The sequence below is a fragment of the Semicossyphus pulcher genome, unplaced genomic scaffold (genome assembly GCF_022749685.1).
Source record: "Semicossyphus pulcher isolate SPU_LCO1_2020_fin unplaced genomic scaffold, fSemPul1.0.p SCAF_22, whole genome shotgun sequence".
NCBI classification, from domain to species: domain Eukaryota; kingdom Metazoa; phylum Chordata; class Actinopteri; order Labriformes; family Labridae; genus Semicossyphus; species Semicossyphus pulcher.
In genome coordinates this window covers 18,347,571-18,367,848 of record NW_027211696.1, presented here as the reverse complement: position 1 = coordinate 18,367,848, position 20,278 = coordinate 18,347,571, and the positions used below count along the sequence as shown (strand labels likewise).

Genomic DNA, 20,278 nt, shown 5'->3' with positions numbered 1-20,278 from the left:
AGAGTTCCTGGAGGTTCTCAGCTGCTTTAAATGCAGGTACAAACAGCATTCCTGTTTTTATCTCACAATCAGCTGCTTTATTAGAGGCCTTTTATTGCTTTTATTCCATTTGCTTGGGTCTGACTCATCTCTGAGGATTTGTGAGTTCAGCTCAGTCCCAGCGGTGATGTTAGCGGCCTGGCATGCTGCTCATGTTCATGCGGAGCTACAGGATCCTTATTCTTCACGCCAAATAACAGCGCTCCAGGAATCCGAGGCAGGTGGACGGAGCGGAGTGTTTTCTTAAAGGGCTCGTCTCATGCCCAATAAAAACCTTTAAACTGCTTACACTAAAGCAGCCCGGGCAGAGTTGTACCTCCCCTCTCCTGCTTCACTCCTTCCACATGCACGGAGAGATGAAAAGAGGGAGATAAAATGCTCTGCAGGAGAGAGGTATAAAACATGAGCCTGTTACTGCCTCTCAGTCCTGCAGAGTTTAAAGCTCTCTCATACTCCGGCTGATCTAATGATGCATGTTTCACTCAAAGAAACACGTGCTGTAAGTTGTTACATTTGGAGCTGCGGAGCACATAAACAGTGTCTTATGATGAATTTAAAAGTTTAGACTTTTTCGGTCGAGAGATCGGCCGCCGTAGCCACTTCCGCTAACAAAACACACACTTAACTTAGCGACAGAAACAGCAAAGATCCTGCACGTCGGCGTGTTTAACAGCAGAACAGCTTCTCTGTGTTGGTCTGAAGCAGAAGCCGTTCCTCCTCTACTCTGCTGCTCGGGAACAGAACGCTGCAGGAGCCTGATTTGTCAACAGAGCTGTCAATCATGAGGTCACACCCCCTTTTTACAGCATCAAATAACTAATTAAAAGTAAACTTGTCAGAAAAATGAACACTTGGACATAAATCAGCATGATAAGAACTAACTATAATGACAGAAACCATGTTTGAGAAACATTTATTTTGATTTTATAGTTTGACTCATGTCCCATCTGTTAACATGGAGGAGGCGGGCTTTATGAGCTATACTGCAGCCAGGCAGCAGGGGGCGATAGAGAGGGTTTGGCTTCACTTTTAGGGAGCTGTCATGTCGTCCATCTTTTTATTTTTGTCACCGCCTCACCTTGAGATCAGACAGCTCTTTCCCTCGACACTATGTCTGAAGCCCAGATCCCACAGGATCCGTGTCCGTCTCGTTCTGTGTACGCCACGACCTCCAGAGTTGATCGCTCTGCTCCGCTAACAATACGTGGCAAGTCTATTTTTGAGGCCGCTTCAAGCGGGCGTCAAGCTGAACGGAACAGATCGTTCCAAACGCGAAGTCAGACACAAAAACAGCACAGAGCATCCAGTCATTTCAAAAGAAAACACCGTGTACAGACGTTTTTATGTTTTATCACCAAATCAAAATGACGTCATAACTGGAGCTCGAGGCCAGCAGCCAATCAATCAGTCAGAGGGTCCCAGAGGTTATTCTTCACCGAGGACGACGAGAAGTTTATTGCGCGAGATAATGTAGTTCTCCTGTGATCTTGTGATCATGCAAAACCAGCTGCTTGGGTCAGCGCTCGCTGTGGGCAAGGGCGCACGCCGACTGACGGACCAGAACTACGGCGGACACGGACCTGTGGGACCCGGGCTTTACTCTGCCCCCTGGGGGAGCAAAGCAGCATCTGTACATTTATACACAAAATAGGCTCATTTAACTCAAACATTATACTTTATTTACTGAATACAAAGAGCATGAAGGTATTTGTTGCAAAGTCAGTATCCTGTTACAGTCAGACTCTCTCACACGTGCTCAGAGCTGGTTAGCTCAGTGACACCTCTCGGTCTGCCTCTCTCTCTCTGTGTTTGGGAATCTCCTAACGCTTGCTGGCATCTTGCCTGGGTGTGCAAACATGGCAGATTAACCTTTGACCTCTGGAAATGTGAGTCGGCTCGCAGGCAGCAGTTGGGGATAACACACTTATAGTACAGATTTATTTCTGTCTCTAAATACACAAATGTCATCATTTAAATGATGTATTTATTCTGAAGACGCCTTAACAAGGTAGTTACATAAACCTCCATTCATTGTGTATCATTATCAGTGAGTTACGTTCCAGTAAGTGTGTTAATGTGACTCATGAAGCGCCTGTGTGACGGACTGCAGCCGTCTGTTTTAAATGTTTGACTGTTGGTACATGACGTGGGTTATTAGGACCAGCAGCGCCGCCTCGCAGGCTCATATCTGGGCTTCTGGTCAGAGATGTGTGCGGCCGGCTGTGTTGTCGACTTGGTGCTGTGTGTGTGGAATTTCACATGTTAGCATCATGGTTACACAAGCCAGCGCAGGATCAAAGAGTGTGGACCTTTCACACACACTCACCAACACCAGCTCGTTTTAGCTGCTGCTGCTGCTGCTCTCACCTGCTCTTTTCCACACGCCTTTTTCTCTAAAACACTCGATGTTATCGGCACGTTATTGATATCTGCAGATGTGTCATTATTCTGCTGATATTTTCCACCGATAAGATGCTTTAATTCTGCCTAAATGCTCGATGACTCCCTGAAAAAAATTGACGTAATGCTACGACTTTCACAACTCTTAACTAGCTAACAGTTAGCTCACATTTTACCGGACTTAACAACATCAAACACGCCGAAAATACACTCACGACCAAAGCCGACGCAGAGAGAGTAACATAAACATCAGTGCAAAACTAACTTACATATTCACGGACGCACACGCGCTAAAAAGAGTCCGTCAGCGATCACTGATGTCTCTGTAGTAGGTGCAGTAAACAAGTCCGGGCATGTCTCCCTCACTGCCGTGTTTCGGGGGGATGCTGCATTCAGGTGCGCTCAGAAACATGAGTGACCTTTGTACAACAAGCGTGAAGAAGGGTGCAAGACGTCTGCGGTATGGCGGTTTGTGGCCTCTACAATAAGAGTAGGCATGTTATCAATTTCACTACAGGGGAGACTTGATGTTCTCTGCAATTAGGTGGAAAAAAATATGTCTGCACAAAGGGTTGGCAAATATCGTGCATCCCTAAAAAACACTATGAACTACTCCTGTTCTTATTCTACAGCCGCACAGAAAGTGTTGAGTGTTATTCTTTTCCTCCCCCCACCCATGCTCTCCCCTCTATCCTTTGTTGTCCTCGCAGGGAGTCAGGAGGTGAAGCTGCAGCGAGCGGAGCTGAGTGTTGTTGCTCCTGGCTGCGGACCAGCTGCTTTTCTGTGTATGCGTGTGTTCATGGGAGCATCTCGGCTGTCTGTGTCGTGTTTTCAGCGCACTGTATCAAAGGTGGCCGGTGTGTTCGAGGTCAACACCCAGTGTGGGAATCAAAAAGTCTCCTGATTTGAAATGATGAGTAATTATGTACAACTTATTCTTAAGGAAGAAGACTCCACATGATGCTCCCCCCCTCTTCGGGGTAATAAAAGGGGGCTTGAGTCTTCCAGTAAGAAAAGAAAGGCGTCAGTCAGGAGGAGGGAAATCAGATGCATGAACACACTTTCAATTATGTTCAGATCCTCGTCCTCTGATCCCCTGAGCTGTTTGTGTCATGTGACTGTGAGAGGAAATCCACACACAGAGAAACACTGGAGGAAAGGAGAAGAGCAAATCCTCCCCGAGGGATTTGCTGTCTTTTCTACATTTAGAAAACTCTTAAAGAGTTTCCTCTGATATCTTCTGTGAGAGATCGCTCAGATTAAGTTTCGTAACTCTCATCTTCCGAACTAGCGATGTCATAACAGCTCTTTGGAAAGATCTTATGACCGTGCTATTTTCAGAGAGCCGCTCAAAGGAGCCGTTCATTGTCTCTTTATTTCACGACGCAGACGTGAACTTCAAGCTGAGGGGGGTTTAAGTGTTTCTGTCTCCGTCTTGTGTCTGGCTGGTTCTCACTGTAAATGAAGTGTTTAATAATGTTTGTCGGATATCAGGCGTAGAAGTAAATTAGCGCCACCATCTGGAGCGGAGTGGGACGAGGAGAGTCTCGTTGGTATCAAAGAGAAAAGAGCGTTGGACTGTGTGGAATATTTAAGCGTTTTGGAGCAGCATCATTAATATTTCTCTGTGTGTATTTTAGATGCATTTATCTCTCTTATCTCGCAGCTCTGACCCGTGCCGTCTCCCCCCCTTGTCGGTTTGGGATCGTCCCATATTGATGAATAAATGCAGCCTCTCTCTCGCTGAATAAACACAGACACGAGCACACCCCGCTCTAATGCATAAACTATGATTACACACGTGCTGGTGTGGCATGAGAAATAAAAAAAATAAGATTTTCAAGAGACACAGCAGAGAAAAATCAGACAGGAATGAAAGGAGAGGTCTCCCCGGGACCACGTGATCATTGCCGTGGTTACGGGAAGAGTGGGCGGTGCTTAATGTGGCCCAGGACACATGTGCGTTCACACTAGATGTATGTGGATTAATGCGTCCCGAACCACCTCTGTATGTGGCCTGAGTGATCGGATCTGAATGCGTCTTCAGTCTGTCCTGGGAGCGTTCACACCTGTAGTTAAGGCTGTCCACATGTTGATACCAGGTGTGAACAGCCTCTTGATGTGGAAGGCAGTCTATAACAAATCAAAGTTTTTGTTCTACATTTAAAGGACACATTTATGTCAATAACCTTGTTGTCAAAGTCTGGTTCCTGCCTGCTGCTGCATAAAGTCCAGTCTGCGGAGTAAAGTAGTCCCACTAACACAGGTATTCTATAATCATCCCAGCAGCAGCCGCTCTGTCTCACGCAGGCTTCCGTTCCTTCGTCCCTCCTCAGGTCCTGCTGGTGTTCGCCAAAGAGGACGGCCAGAGCGACGCCTTCTGGTGGGCCTGCGACCGCGCTGGCTTCAGGTGTAACATCGCACGGACGCCCGAGTCTGCCGTCGAGTGTTTCCTGGACAAACACCACGAGATCATCGTCATCGATGGACGACACACGCGCTACTTTGAGCCCGAAGCCGTGTGCAGGTGAGCCTCAGATCTTCTTTCAGAACGTCTTCTACCAGAATGGATGCTTGAAGGAACAGTTGGACATTTTTGGGATGCAACACTTTTTATTTGTGAGCACAACATGAAAGGATTGATACCACACTTATGTTTGTACAGTAAACATGCTGCTATAGCTAGTTAGCTTAGCTTTGCATAATGACTGGAAACAGAGGGAAACCACTAGCCTGGCTCAGTTTAAAGGTAGTAAAGCCCGGAGTCCAACCAGAAAACCTTTCAGAACATAAGTGTCTGTAAAAAGAAAAGCCGACAGGATTGAAGATGTAACACCAGCTCCTTTCTGGAAGGGAAGTAATTAAACATCAGACAGGTTTAATTTTTCCAGATGAAGATGTCCTAACCTGCTTCCTGTGTCAGCTAACAGGCTGAGCAATGTGAACCTTTTATAAAAACATCGTCCTCGTTCTTTTTAAAGGCAAAATTTGTGAATTTGCCTTTTAGTTGCAGAGGGAGAACTTTTGATTCGTCACTGCATGTTGGGAGTATTTGTCACTTTCTGAGCTTTTGCATTGTTGGTGGTGGATTTTGTTGCCTTTAGATGGAGCCAAGCTAGCTGTGTCCAGTCTTTAAACTAAAGACGCTTTCCCACTGGTCAAAAAATACACTACCACCCGGCTTTTTTGCTTAGTGGGAAAGGTTACAATCAGCATCCGTCAAATGATTCTGCAGTAGACCCGGGTAATTATCGCCTCGGCTCCAATCGGCATCTATGGCAGCACAAATCCCGTGTGGACACGCTAATCTCCAGCATGATGCTATGCTCCGTCGGTAACTTCTGCGACTCCTCGTCATCTCAGCTACAAATTCCGCCCGTCTCCGTCCGAGCAGCGCTCGAACATCGTTCCAAATTTGTCGACACTGAGTTTGATACACAGACTGAATGAGTAGATACAATAAGACCAAACCACGGTAACATCTTCACTGTTTACTAACCCTGTCTCCGGCGTGTTTGTGGCGTCAGACGGTGACGCAGCAGAAAAGAGACCAACAGGAGGATACTTCACTGGCAATGGGAAAAGAGACAATCGGCTTTTTGAAGCGGGTCTTCCTGGGTCTGAAAAATCTGCGTCAACGCACTCATTTTGGTGGGACGGGAGTTTAAGCTAAGCTAACCAGCTGCAGCTACATGTTTACAGTTGTATCTTTTCGTCTGACTCTCAGAAAGAAAGCCGACCCATTCTGAGAATGTCGACCTTTTCCTTTAAGCATCAAATTTAACTCTGATTTCTGCAGCAGCTTGAACCGGCAGAGTAACCTTGTTCTGTTTCTGTCACATCATTCAGACCAATCTGCATGTTTGGCATCAAACAGTAGTTAAGGGCTTCCTTTGCCTTGTGGGAGAGTTTCTTTAATAAAACAGCATATAATCATTCACCGCTTTCAAAGCTAATCAATGAAATTAACTTGAAACAGCTCGTGATTGAGTGTGAAGTGCCTGAGAGCTGCTGTAGAGTGAACAGCTCAGTGAACGCTGCAGTGGAGGGCTTGTCGGCGCCCTCTGGTGTTCACTGTAGGAACCACCTTTAACCTGAAGCTGCAGTCTGACTTCCTGTCGTCTGTTGTAGCTGCTCAGTGTTTGTTTCAGTAGCCTCTCATGGATTGTGAACTTCAATGAGCCTGGGCTGGTAGAAGAAGAAGAAGAAGAAGAAGAAGAAGAAGAAGAGTGTTTAAATTCTTTCTTGTTCATCTTGATGTGTTCGTCTCTGCTGCCGTCTGATCACCACAGTTTGGCAGCTGCTCCCTCTGTGACTCCTTTTACCCACGTTAAGATCTCTGCCATCATCTGTTCTTCCTCCACCTCTGACTTCTTCTGTCCTCCTCCTCGGCTTCGTGGCCGAACCTCTGCAGCAGATGTGTTTGGTGCTTCTGTGTAAAGCTCACAATCTGCTCCCGTGTTCCTCCAGAGTCCAGATCACTTCTGCTGAGGTTGTAGATGAACTCCTTCTGACTTTTTAATACACATTTCTTTTATTTCCAGGTTGATCCGAGCCACAAAACCCTCTGAAAACACGGTTATTCTCGCTGTCGTTCCACAAAAGTAAGTCTGATTTTACCTTTTGTTTGTTTTATTTGAGACTACTTTGATGATAATCACATGTTAAGAAGTAGAAAGAAAAACTGATTGTTTCCTGTCTCTGCTCAGACCTGCTGACCAGGAGGAGCCGTCTGTTCTCCCGCTGCTCTGCGCTGGATTCAGCAGAGTATGTGACTTTACACTGTGTGTTTTCATGTGTTAGATGTGTGTGTTATACGTGTTATTATCCTTGTTTCTGATAGATGATTTTTATGGGGCCTCTAAGTGACTTCAGGTGCTAAAACAGCAGCATGTTAACGGCTCTGAAAGAGGCTCTCATTGTCGGCGCTGTCTGATGGTGTGAAACTGACGTAAAAGGTTACAAAACAAGTGACACAATCCTGACTCATTCCCCACTCCTCTCTCTCTCTCTCTCTCTCTCTCTCTCACACACACACTTAACCTCGCTCGGCCTGCAGAGGTTTGTGGAGAACAGCAGTGTGTCCGCCTGCTACAATGAGCTCATACAGATCGAACACGGAGAGGTGCGCTGCCAGTTCAAACTCAGGTACAGCATAGGGAAAACACACGCATAACACACAGACATACGTACACATAAAGGGTGATGTTGGTGATCCTGAGCTGCTGTGCCTTGACTCGTTCCACAGGGCCTGTAACTCTGTCTTCACTGCTCTGGAGCACTGCCAAGAGGCTGTGGAGATCACCAGTGAGGACCACATCATACAGGTAGAGATAATACACACTCAGACGTGCACCTGCATGCACAACCAGTCAGAAGGGGGAAATCTAAAGTTTCTAACTGTAAAAAGGCGTCCCACAAAAAGTCCAAAAAATCAACAAGATGTCAGTCCCTTAAAGGAGAAGTTCGGTTACAAATTTGGGGGTCGAAGTGACTCGTAGGAACCAAAACCTTTGTAATCGGCAGTGGCTGCAACGTGTCCAACAAAGCAGGGCACAGAGGAGTTGATCAGGGTCTTAGCTGAGTGGGTCAAATTTAGCAACATCAACTCATTGTTGCTTTGAGTTTGTTCAGGGGATTTCTCAACAGTAAGAAGAAAAAAGAGATTTATTCCCAGAGGACGGGTGTCACAGAGGGACCGCGTGTGATTTCAAAAAGCTCCCTCATGCTGTGTTTCGTGCGGCGCAATTTCTGAGGAAAAGCAGAGTTTGTTTTCAGATATGATGTTTCCCAAATGACAACATGGTCACTGTTCAGCCTGTAGACAAATAGGAAAACATTTGTTGCTGCCATGCACGTCCATCTAATCATGATGAGACTTCAGCAGCTTTCCCACTGGTCAAAAACACCCTGACACCCACTGACACCCGCTAACACCCGGCTTTTTGGCTTAATGGGAAAGTCTACAATCAGCATTCAGACCCGGGTCAAATGACTCTGCAGTAGACCCGGGTAATTATCGCCTCGGCTCCAATCGGCATTGATGGGAACACAAAACCACGCTAATCTCCGCCCCCTTACCGGCGCGATGCTATGCTCCGTCGGTAACTTCTGCGACTCCTTGTCATCTCAGCTGCAAATTCTGCTCCTCTCCATCCGAGCAGCGCTCGAACATCGTTGCAAATTTGTCGGCCGAGTTTGATAAACAGACTGAATGAGTAACAGATACAATAAAGACCTAACCACCGTAACATCTTCACTGTTTACTAACCCTGTTTCGGGCATATGACGTCAGACGGTGACGCAGCACAAAAGAGGCTGACAGGAGGATACTTCACTGGCAATGGGAAAAGAGACAATCGGCATTTATTAGTGGGTCTTCCCAGGTCTGAAAAACCTGCGTCAGCGTGCTAATTTCGGTGGGAGAGGGGTACCTGTCTCCTCGCTGCGAGAGGAGCCTCCTGAAATTGCCCAAAAATGCTGTCAGAACTTTCCTTTAATATCGCAAATGAAGCATTTATGATCCAACCAGGAAAAAAGGCAGAAAAAAGGTGCAAAGAGAGTGAAAAAGATAAGATACAATTTCAATTTAGTACGGCGAATATGGTAGTTTGTGGTATAATTCTTACATGGCAGATGCTGCTAATACTAAACTTGAACTCTTGTTTTTTTCGCAGTACGTGAACCCGGCATTCGAGCGGATGATGGGCTACCACAAGGGGGAGCTAGTCGGGAAGGAGCTGACTGAACTCCCCAAGAGCGACAAGAACAGAGCCGACCTGCTGGACACCATCAACACCTGCATCAAGAAAGGAAAGGTGAGGAGCCTCATCCATCCATCCATCCATCCATCCATCCATCCGTACATCTACACACACCCATCTGTCTATCTGTGAGATAAGAGGACGTGTCATCGTTTCCTGTCTGTTTTGTGTCTGAAGGAATGGCAGGGTATTTACTACGCCAGGAAGAAGTCAGGTGACAGCATACAGCAGCACGTGAAGATCACCCCGGTCATCGGACAAGGAGGGTAAGTGAAGATGAACGAACGCAGAGCTGTTCCTGTCATTACCATGACGACAGAAATAACTGACCGGCTCTTTTCTCGCTTCCAACAGGAAGATCAGACATTTCGTCGCCATCAAGAGACCTCATATAGACAACAACAATCAGGTGAGGCAACTTATAATCTGATATTTTTGATTTGGCAGTAAAAAAACGCTGAACTCAGAGATGATTTCAGTCACACACTCTTCCCTCTGAGCACGGTGCAGACTCTTACAAAACGTCATCAGTGGAAATAAAACTCTTTATCTTAGATCAACAGCCATTTTTTCCATTCCACTGTCGAGTGATTGTAAGCAAAGTGAAATGTCCTAAAAGAAATGCAAAACAGGGTTTTTTCCATCAATGGTTTGGTGCAAAATAAACCCTTTACAACGCCTACTTACATCAGAAGTCAGCAGTGCAAACTTTTACATGGATGTTATCCTCCAGTAAACCCACAAGAAGAAGAAGAAGAAGAAGAAGAAGAAGAGGTTGCAAATTAGAAACAAAGTTTTCTTGGTGATGTGGTGAGAGACGGAGGGAGATTCTCAGGGATTCGTTTTTATCAGCTGTTTTCATTTCAGCTGTTATTGTTCGTGTCTCATGCTGTCTGGAGGCAAAGACAGATGAATGATTTGAGGTACATCACTGCCACCCTTTAATTCAATTATGGCAACATGAAACGTATTTCAGTCGGACAATTTGTGATAGTTTGAAATGTTTCTTGCAGCAGCAGAACACAGCTTGTGTTAGGTGTCGGGGCTCCGACCTCCTCACAGATTTATGTTACTATGCAGAAACTTGAGGAGTGATGAGATAATATCTTAAACCCCCCTCGCCGGAGCCTGCCGGTGGATGCTGGGGTGGTGGTGGTGAGGCTGAAAGTAAGAGCGCGGTACAGGCGCTGGGCAGCGGTGGCAACAACCGCAGAGGGAGAGAGCGGACATCTTGCGGCTTAAATAGACGCCACATTGGGAGGAAGTGTTTGTCAGGTGATTGTGGAGAGCGATGCATGTCAAGTGTGAAATCACTGCAGCTCGAGTTAAAGGCCTGAACTAGCTCGCAGGCACAGCTCCATTCAGTGAAGGAGTTTCCATCTCGTCATCAACTCTTTTCCAAGTCGGGCAGAAATTATGTTTTTGCTCTGATTTTCTGTTTCCATGAAGTTTTTCTAGTGTGAACAAAATGCTGATAAAAATACATCCTGGAAACATGATTTTTGACTCATTCAGACACCTGAAAGAAAAACTAAACCTGGACCACCCTCTTATAAGAGAGCATATAAGCGCACCTTGAAATCTCACAGTTGTCTTTGAAGACCTCCTCCAGTGAACATCAAGTGTTTAACCTTGTAAACATCTCCATGTGGTGTTCTTCATGAACATATCAGGGACAACATCAGCAGTCATCTCCATGGCTGGGCCTGTCTGCTGTTAACCTGCAGTGTACCAAGGACAGGCTGAACAACACGTTTTCAGATCGGCAGGTTTGAGACGTCACAAACCTAAGGAGCCAATCCTGTTAAGGGACGTTGTGATGCTATGCATATCATTATGTGTAACCTATGGCAACCACTTTGGCGATGTGCGAGCCAGCTGTAACCGTCAACGTTAACGTTACTACTACTAATTACTACATTTCAAGCTAGCTAAGTTTCAACAAGTTGCCTCTAAACGATGGCAGAGACGTGTTTTGTTTTTGCAACGGAGGGGCGGTTGGAAATGTGCATAGTGGGCGGGGCCTCTGCAGATTCAGGATTTATTAATGAGGGGGAGGGGAGGATTTTTACAAGGTAATTAAACGTATTTATCAGCAAAAAAACATATCAGACACAATTTATTATTCCAAGCAGAGCAGTTTATATGTCTGAAAACATGACTGGAGCTCTTTGCTGGCTCAAACCGATAAACCCTGAGCTTACAAGCGATACGAGCAGATGTTTGGAGAACAAATTGCTGCTGCAGTTTAATTTCTCGCTCACAGGCCTCTCTTTGAAGATTATGTTGTGGAGCTTGAACGAATGTTAGTCCTAGTTTGGCCCAATCAAGCCTGAGGGACAACTCAATGAATGAGTCCAAAGGCACAGACTGCAAACTCTTCAGATGTCTGCGGGCTGAAGTGTCAGACTTGTAGCCTCGCAGGTTTCCAGCTTTGTTGTCCAGCAGCGTGCACACTTTCCTCTGCAGCAGGCGTGTCGCTGCTCTCAGCTGGGTTCTAGGCCAATAACGTCACACTATGCTAAGCTACGGCTAAGCACCAGGATCCCCCGCTAAGGCCCTGGAGGGCTAACAGCCAGGCGCCAGATCTATTTATACCCCGAGCACAAAGCTGCACAGAGAGCAGCTTTAGCTCACGGCTCTCTTTCATCGTGTGTGCACAAGGTGAGTCAGCCGCTGGCACCTGCCCGCCAAAGCCTCATTCCTGCTTGTTGGGAATTCTTAGACATGGAAGCGATTGATCCCATTCCCGAAAGTCAACCCCACAACCTGAATGTGCCGAGCGGAGCTGAGCGGCGTGTTCAGGCTGTTTTTAACGCTCATTCTCACCACATATTAGAGGGCCGAACTTACGCAAGACGGAACAAACGTTTAGTATTTGATGGCATTTTAACTGACCGATCTTATGAGGCGTCTTCACTGGGACGCTGTTCTCCATGAGACGACCCGAGGCCACAGGCGACCTTTCCGGACAGCTCTGATCTGATACCGTGTCCCTGCCTGCAACATTTTCCTTTGAGCATTTTTAACCAAACATTATTCCACTTTTTCTCCCTCGCAGACGTTTGGCTGCAGCTCACAGTTTCCATTTCATTGTGTTGTTTAGTTTGCAGTTCGTACAGCATGTGTTTGTTTCCCCCTCTCAGTTCAATGAGCATAAAAATCTAAAACAATTTCCCAGGTTTAGTCAAATTCAAAAGATGTTTTCTTAGATGTTTGTTTGTGTGTTGCAGCCAAAGACGCACATTAAGATGAAACCAGCTCAATCTGGCAGCCGTGTTTGTCATTAGACGTGTTTATACTGTTTTAATCCTGTTTACTCAGCGTGGGACGCTTCGCAGAACTCAGAGACTTAGACATTCTGGAAAAAAGCTTATGTGAGATTGACAAACATTTCAGCGACCATTTTTCTCCAAGATATTTCAGATTCTTCTGGCAGAACACTAAATAAATATAGAGTCTATGTGATGAGCATATTTATGTTGCGTAAGTGTGCACACTGCTCCACCAGCAGCCTGTAGAGGTGTCAACAGTGAGTCACTGAGTGAGTAAATCTGCTATAACCCGATTAGAGGCTCCTCATATCTACAAAAACCTCCGCGTGACTAACAGGATCTGCTCGATGAATTGTCACCTGCATGAAAATATAATATCAACATAGTTAGACGTTATGTAAGCTCCACAGCTGTGGTAAATATTGCCCCAAACATAATAAATAAGGAGCTTTTATTAACTCTAATAAGTGACATTCTTGCTTTTTTACCTCACAGAAATGTCGTCATTATGTTTTATTTTAGAATAATTACTTGTATACGACATAATGATGCCTAAAAATGTAGAGATGACACGGCATTTTCAGGGATACTGCAACAAAGTACAGTGTGCGCTGCACATAGCTTACTTGTCAGTTTGACCCAATGACTGTTTCTATAGATGGACGACGCACATCCATCTGCTCCCATTGTACAAAAGTGATGCCAAACTCGCCCCTGTGATAGGCGATGCCATCTTGTCATGGTGACGTCATTTGGAGCCAGAGTTTGGGAAGTAGAGATCGGCGGGTGCAGCCGCCGTAGCCACTTCCGCTTACCAAAGCACACACTTAACTTACCGAAAAAACAGCAAAGATCGCACGTGTTTAACAGCAGAACAGCTTCTCTGTGTTGGTCTGAGGTTAACGTTCACAGGTTTGGAAACTTCAATGACTGTAGTGTTGGTGTTAGTTACGTCTTTTCTCGCAGATCGTCCTGCACTCTGCTAATCCAGAGCTGATTGGCTGCAGGAGCCGGATTGGTCAAAAGAGCTGTCAATCATCACTTTGACAGCATCAAATAACTTATTAAAAATAAACTTGTCAGAAAAATGGACACTTGGACATAAATCAGCATGATAAGAACTAACTATAATGACAGAAAAATGTATTCTGATTTTATAGTTTGACTCATGTCCCATCTGTTAACATGGAGGAGGCGGGCTTTATGAGCTATACTGCAGCCAGGCAGCAGGGGGCGATAGAGAGGGTTTGGCTTCACTTTTAGGGAGCTGTCATGTCGGCCATCTTTTTATACAGTCTGTGGTTTTAAGTTCTCAATAATTGACCCTTCGCTAAGCCCCTCCAATGAACGGCCACTTTCCAATCCTACGTTAGCAACCGTAACTAGGTGCGGAACAAGGAGCAAGGAGAAATCCGACAGCAGATATCTTCAAAGTTTAAAGGGGGGTGTCATATTTTTTTCCTTTTCCGAAGCCAAAAACTCGACTTAAAACTCTCGTTTTGCAGGGATAACGCAACAAGGGACTTTTCTTTTATGAGGTTTACGACTTACTCTGACTTCACTTAACCCGGTTGGTCACTGAGTCGTGTACTTGGAATGCGTGTTGTCGTCCTTTCTGTCAACTTCTCTCTGATATTTGGGAACTATTTCTCCAGAACTTTGCTCCTATTTCCCGTTGGAACATCTCTCACTGTTCAAGTTGAAAATAATATTTACATGCCGGTGCGAAAGCTTGAGGCGTAGCAACAGTAACCAAGGGGGGTGGGACTAAGCAAAGGGTGAATCATTCATCATAATATCTCCAGACAGTTTTTATTTGTTTGTACCTTTTATCGTGAGGAAACAATCTCTGACGTCAAGTTGTTTATTCACATGTTCTCCCCGTGCTTGCGTGGGTTCCCTCAGGGTGCTCTGGCTTCCTCACACAGTCCAAAGACACGCTCGCTAGGTTCACTGGTGAATCTTAAATGTGAGCGTGAAAGGTCGTCTGTCTCTACGCGTCAGCCCTGTGATTTACTTGCAGTCAGTCCAGCCTGTACCCCGCCTTTAACCCAATGACTGCTGGGATAGACTCCACTCCTGACTCCCAGAGCTGGGACACTTACTCTGTATTCAGACGTGGCTTTGTTAGTCACAGGTTTTAGCTGCAGGGAGTCTTCGATGCTTATAAATGAACCCATACAGACTATAGAACAAACTGGTCTTTAATCAGGTTTCACTTTGTGTCTGTCAGGTTCACAAGTTCAACAAGGAGGAGAGATGCAGCGGGGAACACTCTCAGTCAGGTAAACGACTGCACCTCATGTTTAATGTTGCTGGAGCCTTTACAGTGAGCAGGTATCTTTTTATTTAGACACATGTACATGTAACGTCTGTAACGTTGTGTCCACAGAGTGCCACTCTCTACGTCACCGGGACAGGAGGAAAGACTCCATTGAATCCCGATCGATCAGCTCCCGCGGCAGTGACGGTGAGACCATCCACAATACATTATCTTTTTATTAGAGCCTCGGTTTGAATGAGCGCAGCTGCAGAGTCTGTAGGAGGAGGCAGACGGGAGGAGAGGGCGACAGTGTTAAGTAGGAGCACAAAGGAAGAGGTGAAGAATGGCGGGAGTGAGTCAGACTGCGTGATGGTCGCCACTTGAACTTAAGAGATGCTGTAGAGATGTGGTGGGCTGATGACACCTCCCTCCTCAGGTCACTCCGACACAGCTGCTGCTATTTTCATGAATCAGCCGAGAGCTTTTCGGTCTGCTTCATCGAACCACTTCTCTTTATTCTCTTCACATCCAAGTCTGTCCATCATCCAAGATGTCTTCGGCTGTGTCCCAATCCAGCGGCTGCATCCTTACAAGGCCGTGTTGAAAGGCCGATTGCATCACAGTGACGCGTCGAAGGCTGTCCCAGTTCAAAGGCTCCTGCAGATCCGTTTCCCGGGTCGCGAAGGATCCATCAGGTGCATCCTATCGTGGCCCAACATATCCCGAGATGCACTGCGCGGCAATTCAAACGAAATGGCGTACTCTTAGGCGGCCGAGGAATACACTTTAAAATGTAAACGTTTTTGGCTTCAACTCAATCAAACAGCTAGTGTTACACGTGTTTAAGAAAACGAAAGGGCCCTTGAAACAAATGATCTTTATAATAATAATAACTTACTCGATGGTAGTTATGCTAGCTAGTTAGCCCGCTTGCTACCTGTTGCTAGGCGACAGGAGCTGCGTTTGGTGACGCAAGGGTAGACCAGAGCGTCTCACTTCAGTTCGGCTTTAACGGCCTACGCAGGCTATGAATGGAGCGTCCTCCTTCGAAGGCTGCAGCCCGTGGATGGGTCACAGCTTTTATATCAACATTTTATTCACATTTAAATTGTTGCACGTGTTCTATACTTTCTGTTCCTTTCGCTTTCCATTCATCAGCCTTTTGACGAGGGCGAACGTTTGCAGGCTTTTTGCAGTAACTGTTTTATTGGCATTAATAAAAGACCGTTCTGTTATAATATAAACACATCTTTGTTTTCTGATTGCAGCTCCGAGTTTACAGAACAGAAGATATTCCTCTGTGGCCAGGATTCACTCCATGACCATCGAGGCTCCAATCACAAAGGTAATCAATCAGTGGGGTAAATATTTGGATGAATACGGAAGCCCTGAGCGGACATGCAGCCATACATTTTATTAACTCTGTTTTCCTGTGATAACATAATTTCCGGTTGTTTTCTCGAGATCTTATTTATCTGGAGATAACAACGCTGCACCACCGTAACGTCACATGATCATAACTGGTACCCCCAGAGCTGCAAAAGCTTAACAGGGCGATGGCAGCATGGCATGTCCTGCTCTGTGATATCACAGTGACCAGCCTGTTGTTGTGAGAAAAAACGAGTTGTTATCTCGAGATGTTGAGATAAATAAGTCGAGATCTCAAGAAAACAGCTGGAAGTTCCTCGTTATCACGGCATGGATGCATGTCCGCTTAAGGCTTCCGTAGATAAATCATTTTCATTTCATTTGATTTTTGAGCACTAACAATGAAAAACAACTAATTCAACCGACGACATAGACTTTCTGTTGCATCGTCTGAAAGCTATAGCGAGGCAAAGTCCCTCCGCTTTCGATGAACCACCGTGTTCACTATTTTGGGAGAAAAACTTGCTCTCTTTTTTATTCCGTTTAAATTTTGCCATGAAGTGCAGATATGTTTCTCTTAAAGGAGAGTTTTGCATGTCAAAAAGTTGCAGTAGGTGTTGGTGTTTTAAATGGTGAACGCTCCGAGCGCCTCGAGTTGAAAAAACATCAACTCAAAGCAGAAAAGCGGCCGACGTCATTGGCGTCATTTACAGCCTGCAAAGCGCGCTCTGTCTGATCGGGCCGTTACTCTTTGATTTAAAAGCTCCGTCTCTGTAGGGATCCTTTAAGAAATGTCTTCAGACACTTAGAATAACAATCTGAGCCCGTCAGCGGTAAAAACAAGAACTTTTAGAGGAAGCAGCCATTACAGCCTGTTATGCAGCTGCCGCCTGAAGCAGTCAGCTGGATGGTGCTGTGAGCAACAATAAACCAGGTCAAGCTGCAGGCCTGATCACACTTCAATAATGCAGTTTACAGTACATTGCATTGTGTGAGTCTGCCTTCTCCTGCAGGCCCTGTGTCGCTCTCTGTCTTAGCAGCAGCTTCTTTTAGCCCTCAGAAGAGTTTCTCCAGCATCACATGCACGTCTCCCTAACACAGAGAAAGGAGCGCTCTGTTGCAGCGTGTCATGCGGAGGGCTCTTTGTGCCTGTGTTTGTATGAAGTGTCTGTTTCTCGGCAGAATAAGGACTTTTCTTTCTCTTCCTCCTCAGGTGATAAACATCATAAACGCCGCGCAGGAGAGCAGTCCGGTGACGGTGGCCGAGGCTCTGGATCGCGTGCTGGAGATCCTGAGAACCACCGAGCTCTACTCCCCCCAGCTCGCCTCCAAAGAAGACGACCCCCACACCAACGACCTGGTCGGGGGGCTCATGAGTGTAAGAGTATTCTTGTGCTTTTGCTTCATTCATAAGCATTTACACTCTTTATAAGGAGAGGCTCTTATCTGATTCTTACCTCATGCGTAAGAAATTGAACATGCACTCTTTTTGAAATATTTGGCTCCCAAAATCAAACCGAATCAGTTCTTTTGAAGCGCAGACAGATTTAATTCTGACTTTGAGGTGAGTCACTGCACGCACAAGAAAAGAGTTGTTTTTAAGATCAACCAGTTTCCTGGAAAATCTTTCTTTATACCAAATGAAAACTTTTTTGGTCATGTTTGTTATTAGTGGTAGTTTTTTACTACAAATACCACAAAATCAACAATAAATTGATCCTTTTAACAAGTGTTGCACGTTATTATCGGCACGTTATGGGTATCCAGATTATGTCTTGAAGATGACACATCAGCGGTGCCGGTTTGGCTCAGCGGTTAAGATTGGCAACCATATACGGAGGCTATAGTCCTCGATGCGGCGGCCCCGGGTTCAGCTCCCGCCCCCGGCCCTTTGCCGCGTGTCGTCCCTGCTCTCTCTTCCCCCGTTTCCACCACTGTCCACCGTCCTCTCTCTAAAAAAATAAAGGCATAAAAAGTCAAAAAAATTATCTTAAAAGAAAAAAAAAGAAAAAAGAAAATGACACATCGGCATCGGCAGATGTGTCAGTTTTCCGCCGATGAAACAACGCTTTAATTTTGCCTAAATACTCGATGTTTCCCTAAAAAAGCTTCATGTAATGCTGCGACATTAACTCTGCACAAGTGTGTGCACGCCTCTTCCATCAAGCGTGGAGAAGGGTGCAGCTTCACCGTTTACTAACTCTGTTTCGGGCGCGTTTGTGACGTCAGACGGTGACGCAGCAGAAAAGAGACGGACAGGAGGATACTTCACTGGCAATGGGAGAAGAGACAATCGTCATCTATAAGCGGGTCTTCCCGGGTCTGAAAGCCCTGTGTCAACGCACTAATTTTGGTGGGAAAGAGGAATATGAATAGGCATGATATCAATTCCACTGCAGGGCAGACTTGATGTTCTCTTCAATTAGGTGGAAAAAAACATGTGGCTAATATATCGCTATCGAGATCAGCAATTGGCAAAAAGGGTTGGAAAATATCGGCATATCGTGCATCCCTACTTTTTACAAAAAGTTTGTGTATCAAAAGATTGATAAAAAGATGATTGATAAAGTTAATAAGTAAAATTACTGTTTTTGTCAATGGAGTCTGGTGGCTTCGTAGAGACGCGACGTTACGGCTGTTTCTGCTTTCAATAAAGCATCTTATTCTTTAACAAAACAGCCCTCTCTCTGTCGGGATCCTTTCTGACATGTTTTTAGACACTTCTGAGCCTGTCAGTGGTAAAAACAACAACTTTTACTGGAAGAACTTTGCCCCTGAGGCTCACGTTGCAGCCGTTACAGCCTGTTTTGCAGCCTCCGCCTGAAGCAATCAGCTGGATCAATTCAGAAACTTTGATCCGCTGTGGAAAACAGTCCAAACAAACTGTCTGCTCTAGTTTTCTAAAGACGATGACCGGCTATTTCAGGAAATGACTGAGCCTTTCATGAAAACAAAGACAACGGTTTATTTGTTGGCTGTTTTATAAGATTTCCGTCTTCAGGGGGAAAAAATGATGTCTGAAAGTCAAACGTACACAGATCAACACATTGTTGGTTTCTGTCCTTTCATGGCTTTGTTGACGAATAATAATTTGTGTTTCGGCGTATTAGTGTTTTTTAAGAAAACAAAAGCCTCTTAATGTTTTATGCGATTATTTCAACCGCTTCTTGTTTTTGTTTTCTCTGCAGGACGGGCTGAGGAGACTCTCTGGGAACGAATATGTCTTCTGCAAAAGTACGTTTGAAAACACAACATCATGTACCAATGCAAGTCAAGTCAATGTATAAAGCATATTTAAAAACAGCAGCAGCCGACCAAAGTGCTGGACAAAGCTTAAAAGAAACAATACATAGAAACCAAAGCAATGACACAGGACAAAATGAAACACAACAGGCGGCCTACTCAGGACCAGAGGACTCAAAAGTTAGCATAAACATGTACGTTTTGAGGCGAGCCTTGAAAGACTCCACAGAGGAGGCAGACCTGACCGAGGATGGAAGCGCTGTCGAGTTTTAAATGAGAGCGGGGGACCGCCAGGAGGTCTGAGCGGCCTGGGAGGGCTGAGGAGGTCTGTGATATAGGAGGGGGCCGGGTCGTTCAGGGCTTTAAATACAAACATCCTTAAAAAGGATCCTGAAGCGGATTGCAGTGAAGAGAGGCTGAAATGGGACAAATGTGATCCCTCTTCCTGGCTGGACCAGTTGCAGGCGGGACAGGGACGACAGGCTGATGTTACAATGTTACAGTTTAATTTAGCAGACGATTTTGTCCAAAGCGACGTACATCTGAAAGTCAGTGGTCTATACTTTCATATCCGATGGCTGTCCGACCAATTTGAGGTTCAGTGTCTTGCCCAGGGACACTGCGACATGTGACTGTAGCAGTCAGGGATCAAACCCCCAACCTTTCCGTTTGAGAGACAACGACTCTACCACAGACGCCAGTATACAGAGTTGAGTTACAATAATGGAGTCGGGAAGAGATGACAGCGTGGATTCTCTTTTCTAAGTCACTGAGGGAGAGAAGGGGTTCTAACTTTGAGATGGTTCTGAGCTGAAAGAAACACAACTGCGTTCACCTGGAGGTCAAAGGTAAAAGCAGTGTGGGAAATGATTCCAAGGTCAAATATAATGCGAAATGATTGTTGTAGTAAAACATCAACAACAGGA

General features: G+C 45.6%; 1 protein-coding gene across 2 annotated transcripts in view; it reads left to right on the top strand.

Annotated features, from left to right (window-relative positions):
* pde8b (phosphodiesterase 8B) overlaps positions 1 to 20,278 on the top strand; it is a 40,441-nt gene that overhangs the window by 14,702 nt on the left and 5,461 nt on the right. Inside the window, exons 3-15 of one of the 2 annotated variants that reach the window (XM_069673101.1) lie at positions 4,776 to 4,966; positions 6,984 to 7,043; positions 7,149 to 7,206; positions 7,499 to 7,587; positions 7,688 to 7,766; positions 9,117 to 9,257; positions 9,381 to 9,469; positions 9,558 to 9,612; positions 14,712 to 14,763; positions 14,871 to 14,948; positions 16,010 to 16,086; positions 17,323 to 17,487; positions 19,298 to 19,343. In XM_069673101.1, the coding sequence (XP_069529202.1) occupies positions 4,776 to 4,966; positions 6,984 to 7,043; positions 7,149 to 7,206; positions 7,499 to 7,587; positions 7,688 to 7,766; positions 9,117 to 9,257; positions 9,381 to 9,469; positions 9,558 to 9,612; positions 14,712 to 14,763; positions 14,871 to 14,948; positions 16,010 to 16,086; positions 17,323 to 17,487; positions 19,298 to 19,343 (1,180 nt within the window). The remainder of the gene's footprint in view (positions 1 to 4,775; positions 4,967 to 6,983; positions 7,044 to 7,148; positions 7,207 to 7,498; positions 7,588 to 7,687; positions 7,767 to 9,116; positions 9,258 to 9,380; positions 9,470 to 9,557; positions 9,613 to 14,711; positions 14,764 to 14,870; positions 14,949 to 16,009; positions 16,087 to 17,322; positions 17,488 to 19,297; positions 19,344 to 20,278) is intronic. The other variant, XM_069673102.1, reaches the window with a different exon arrangement.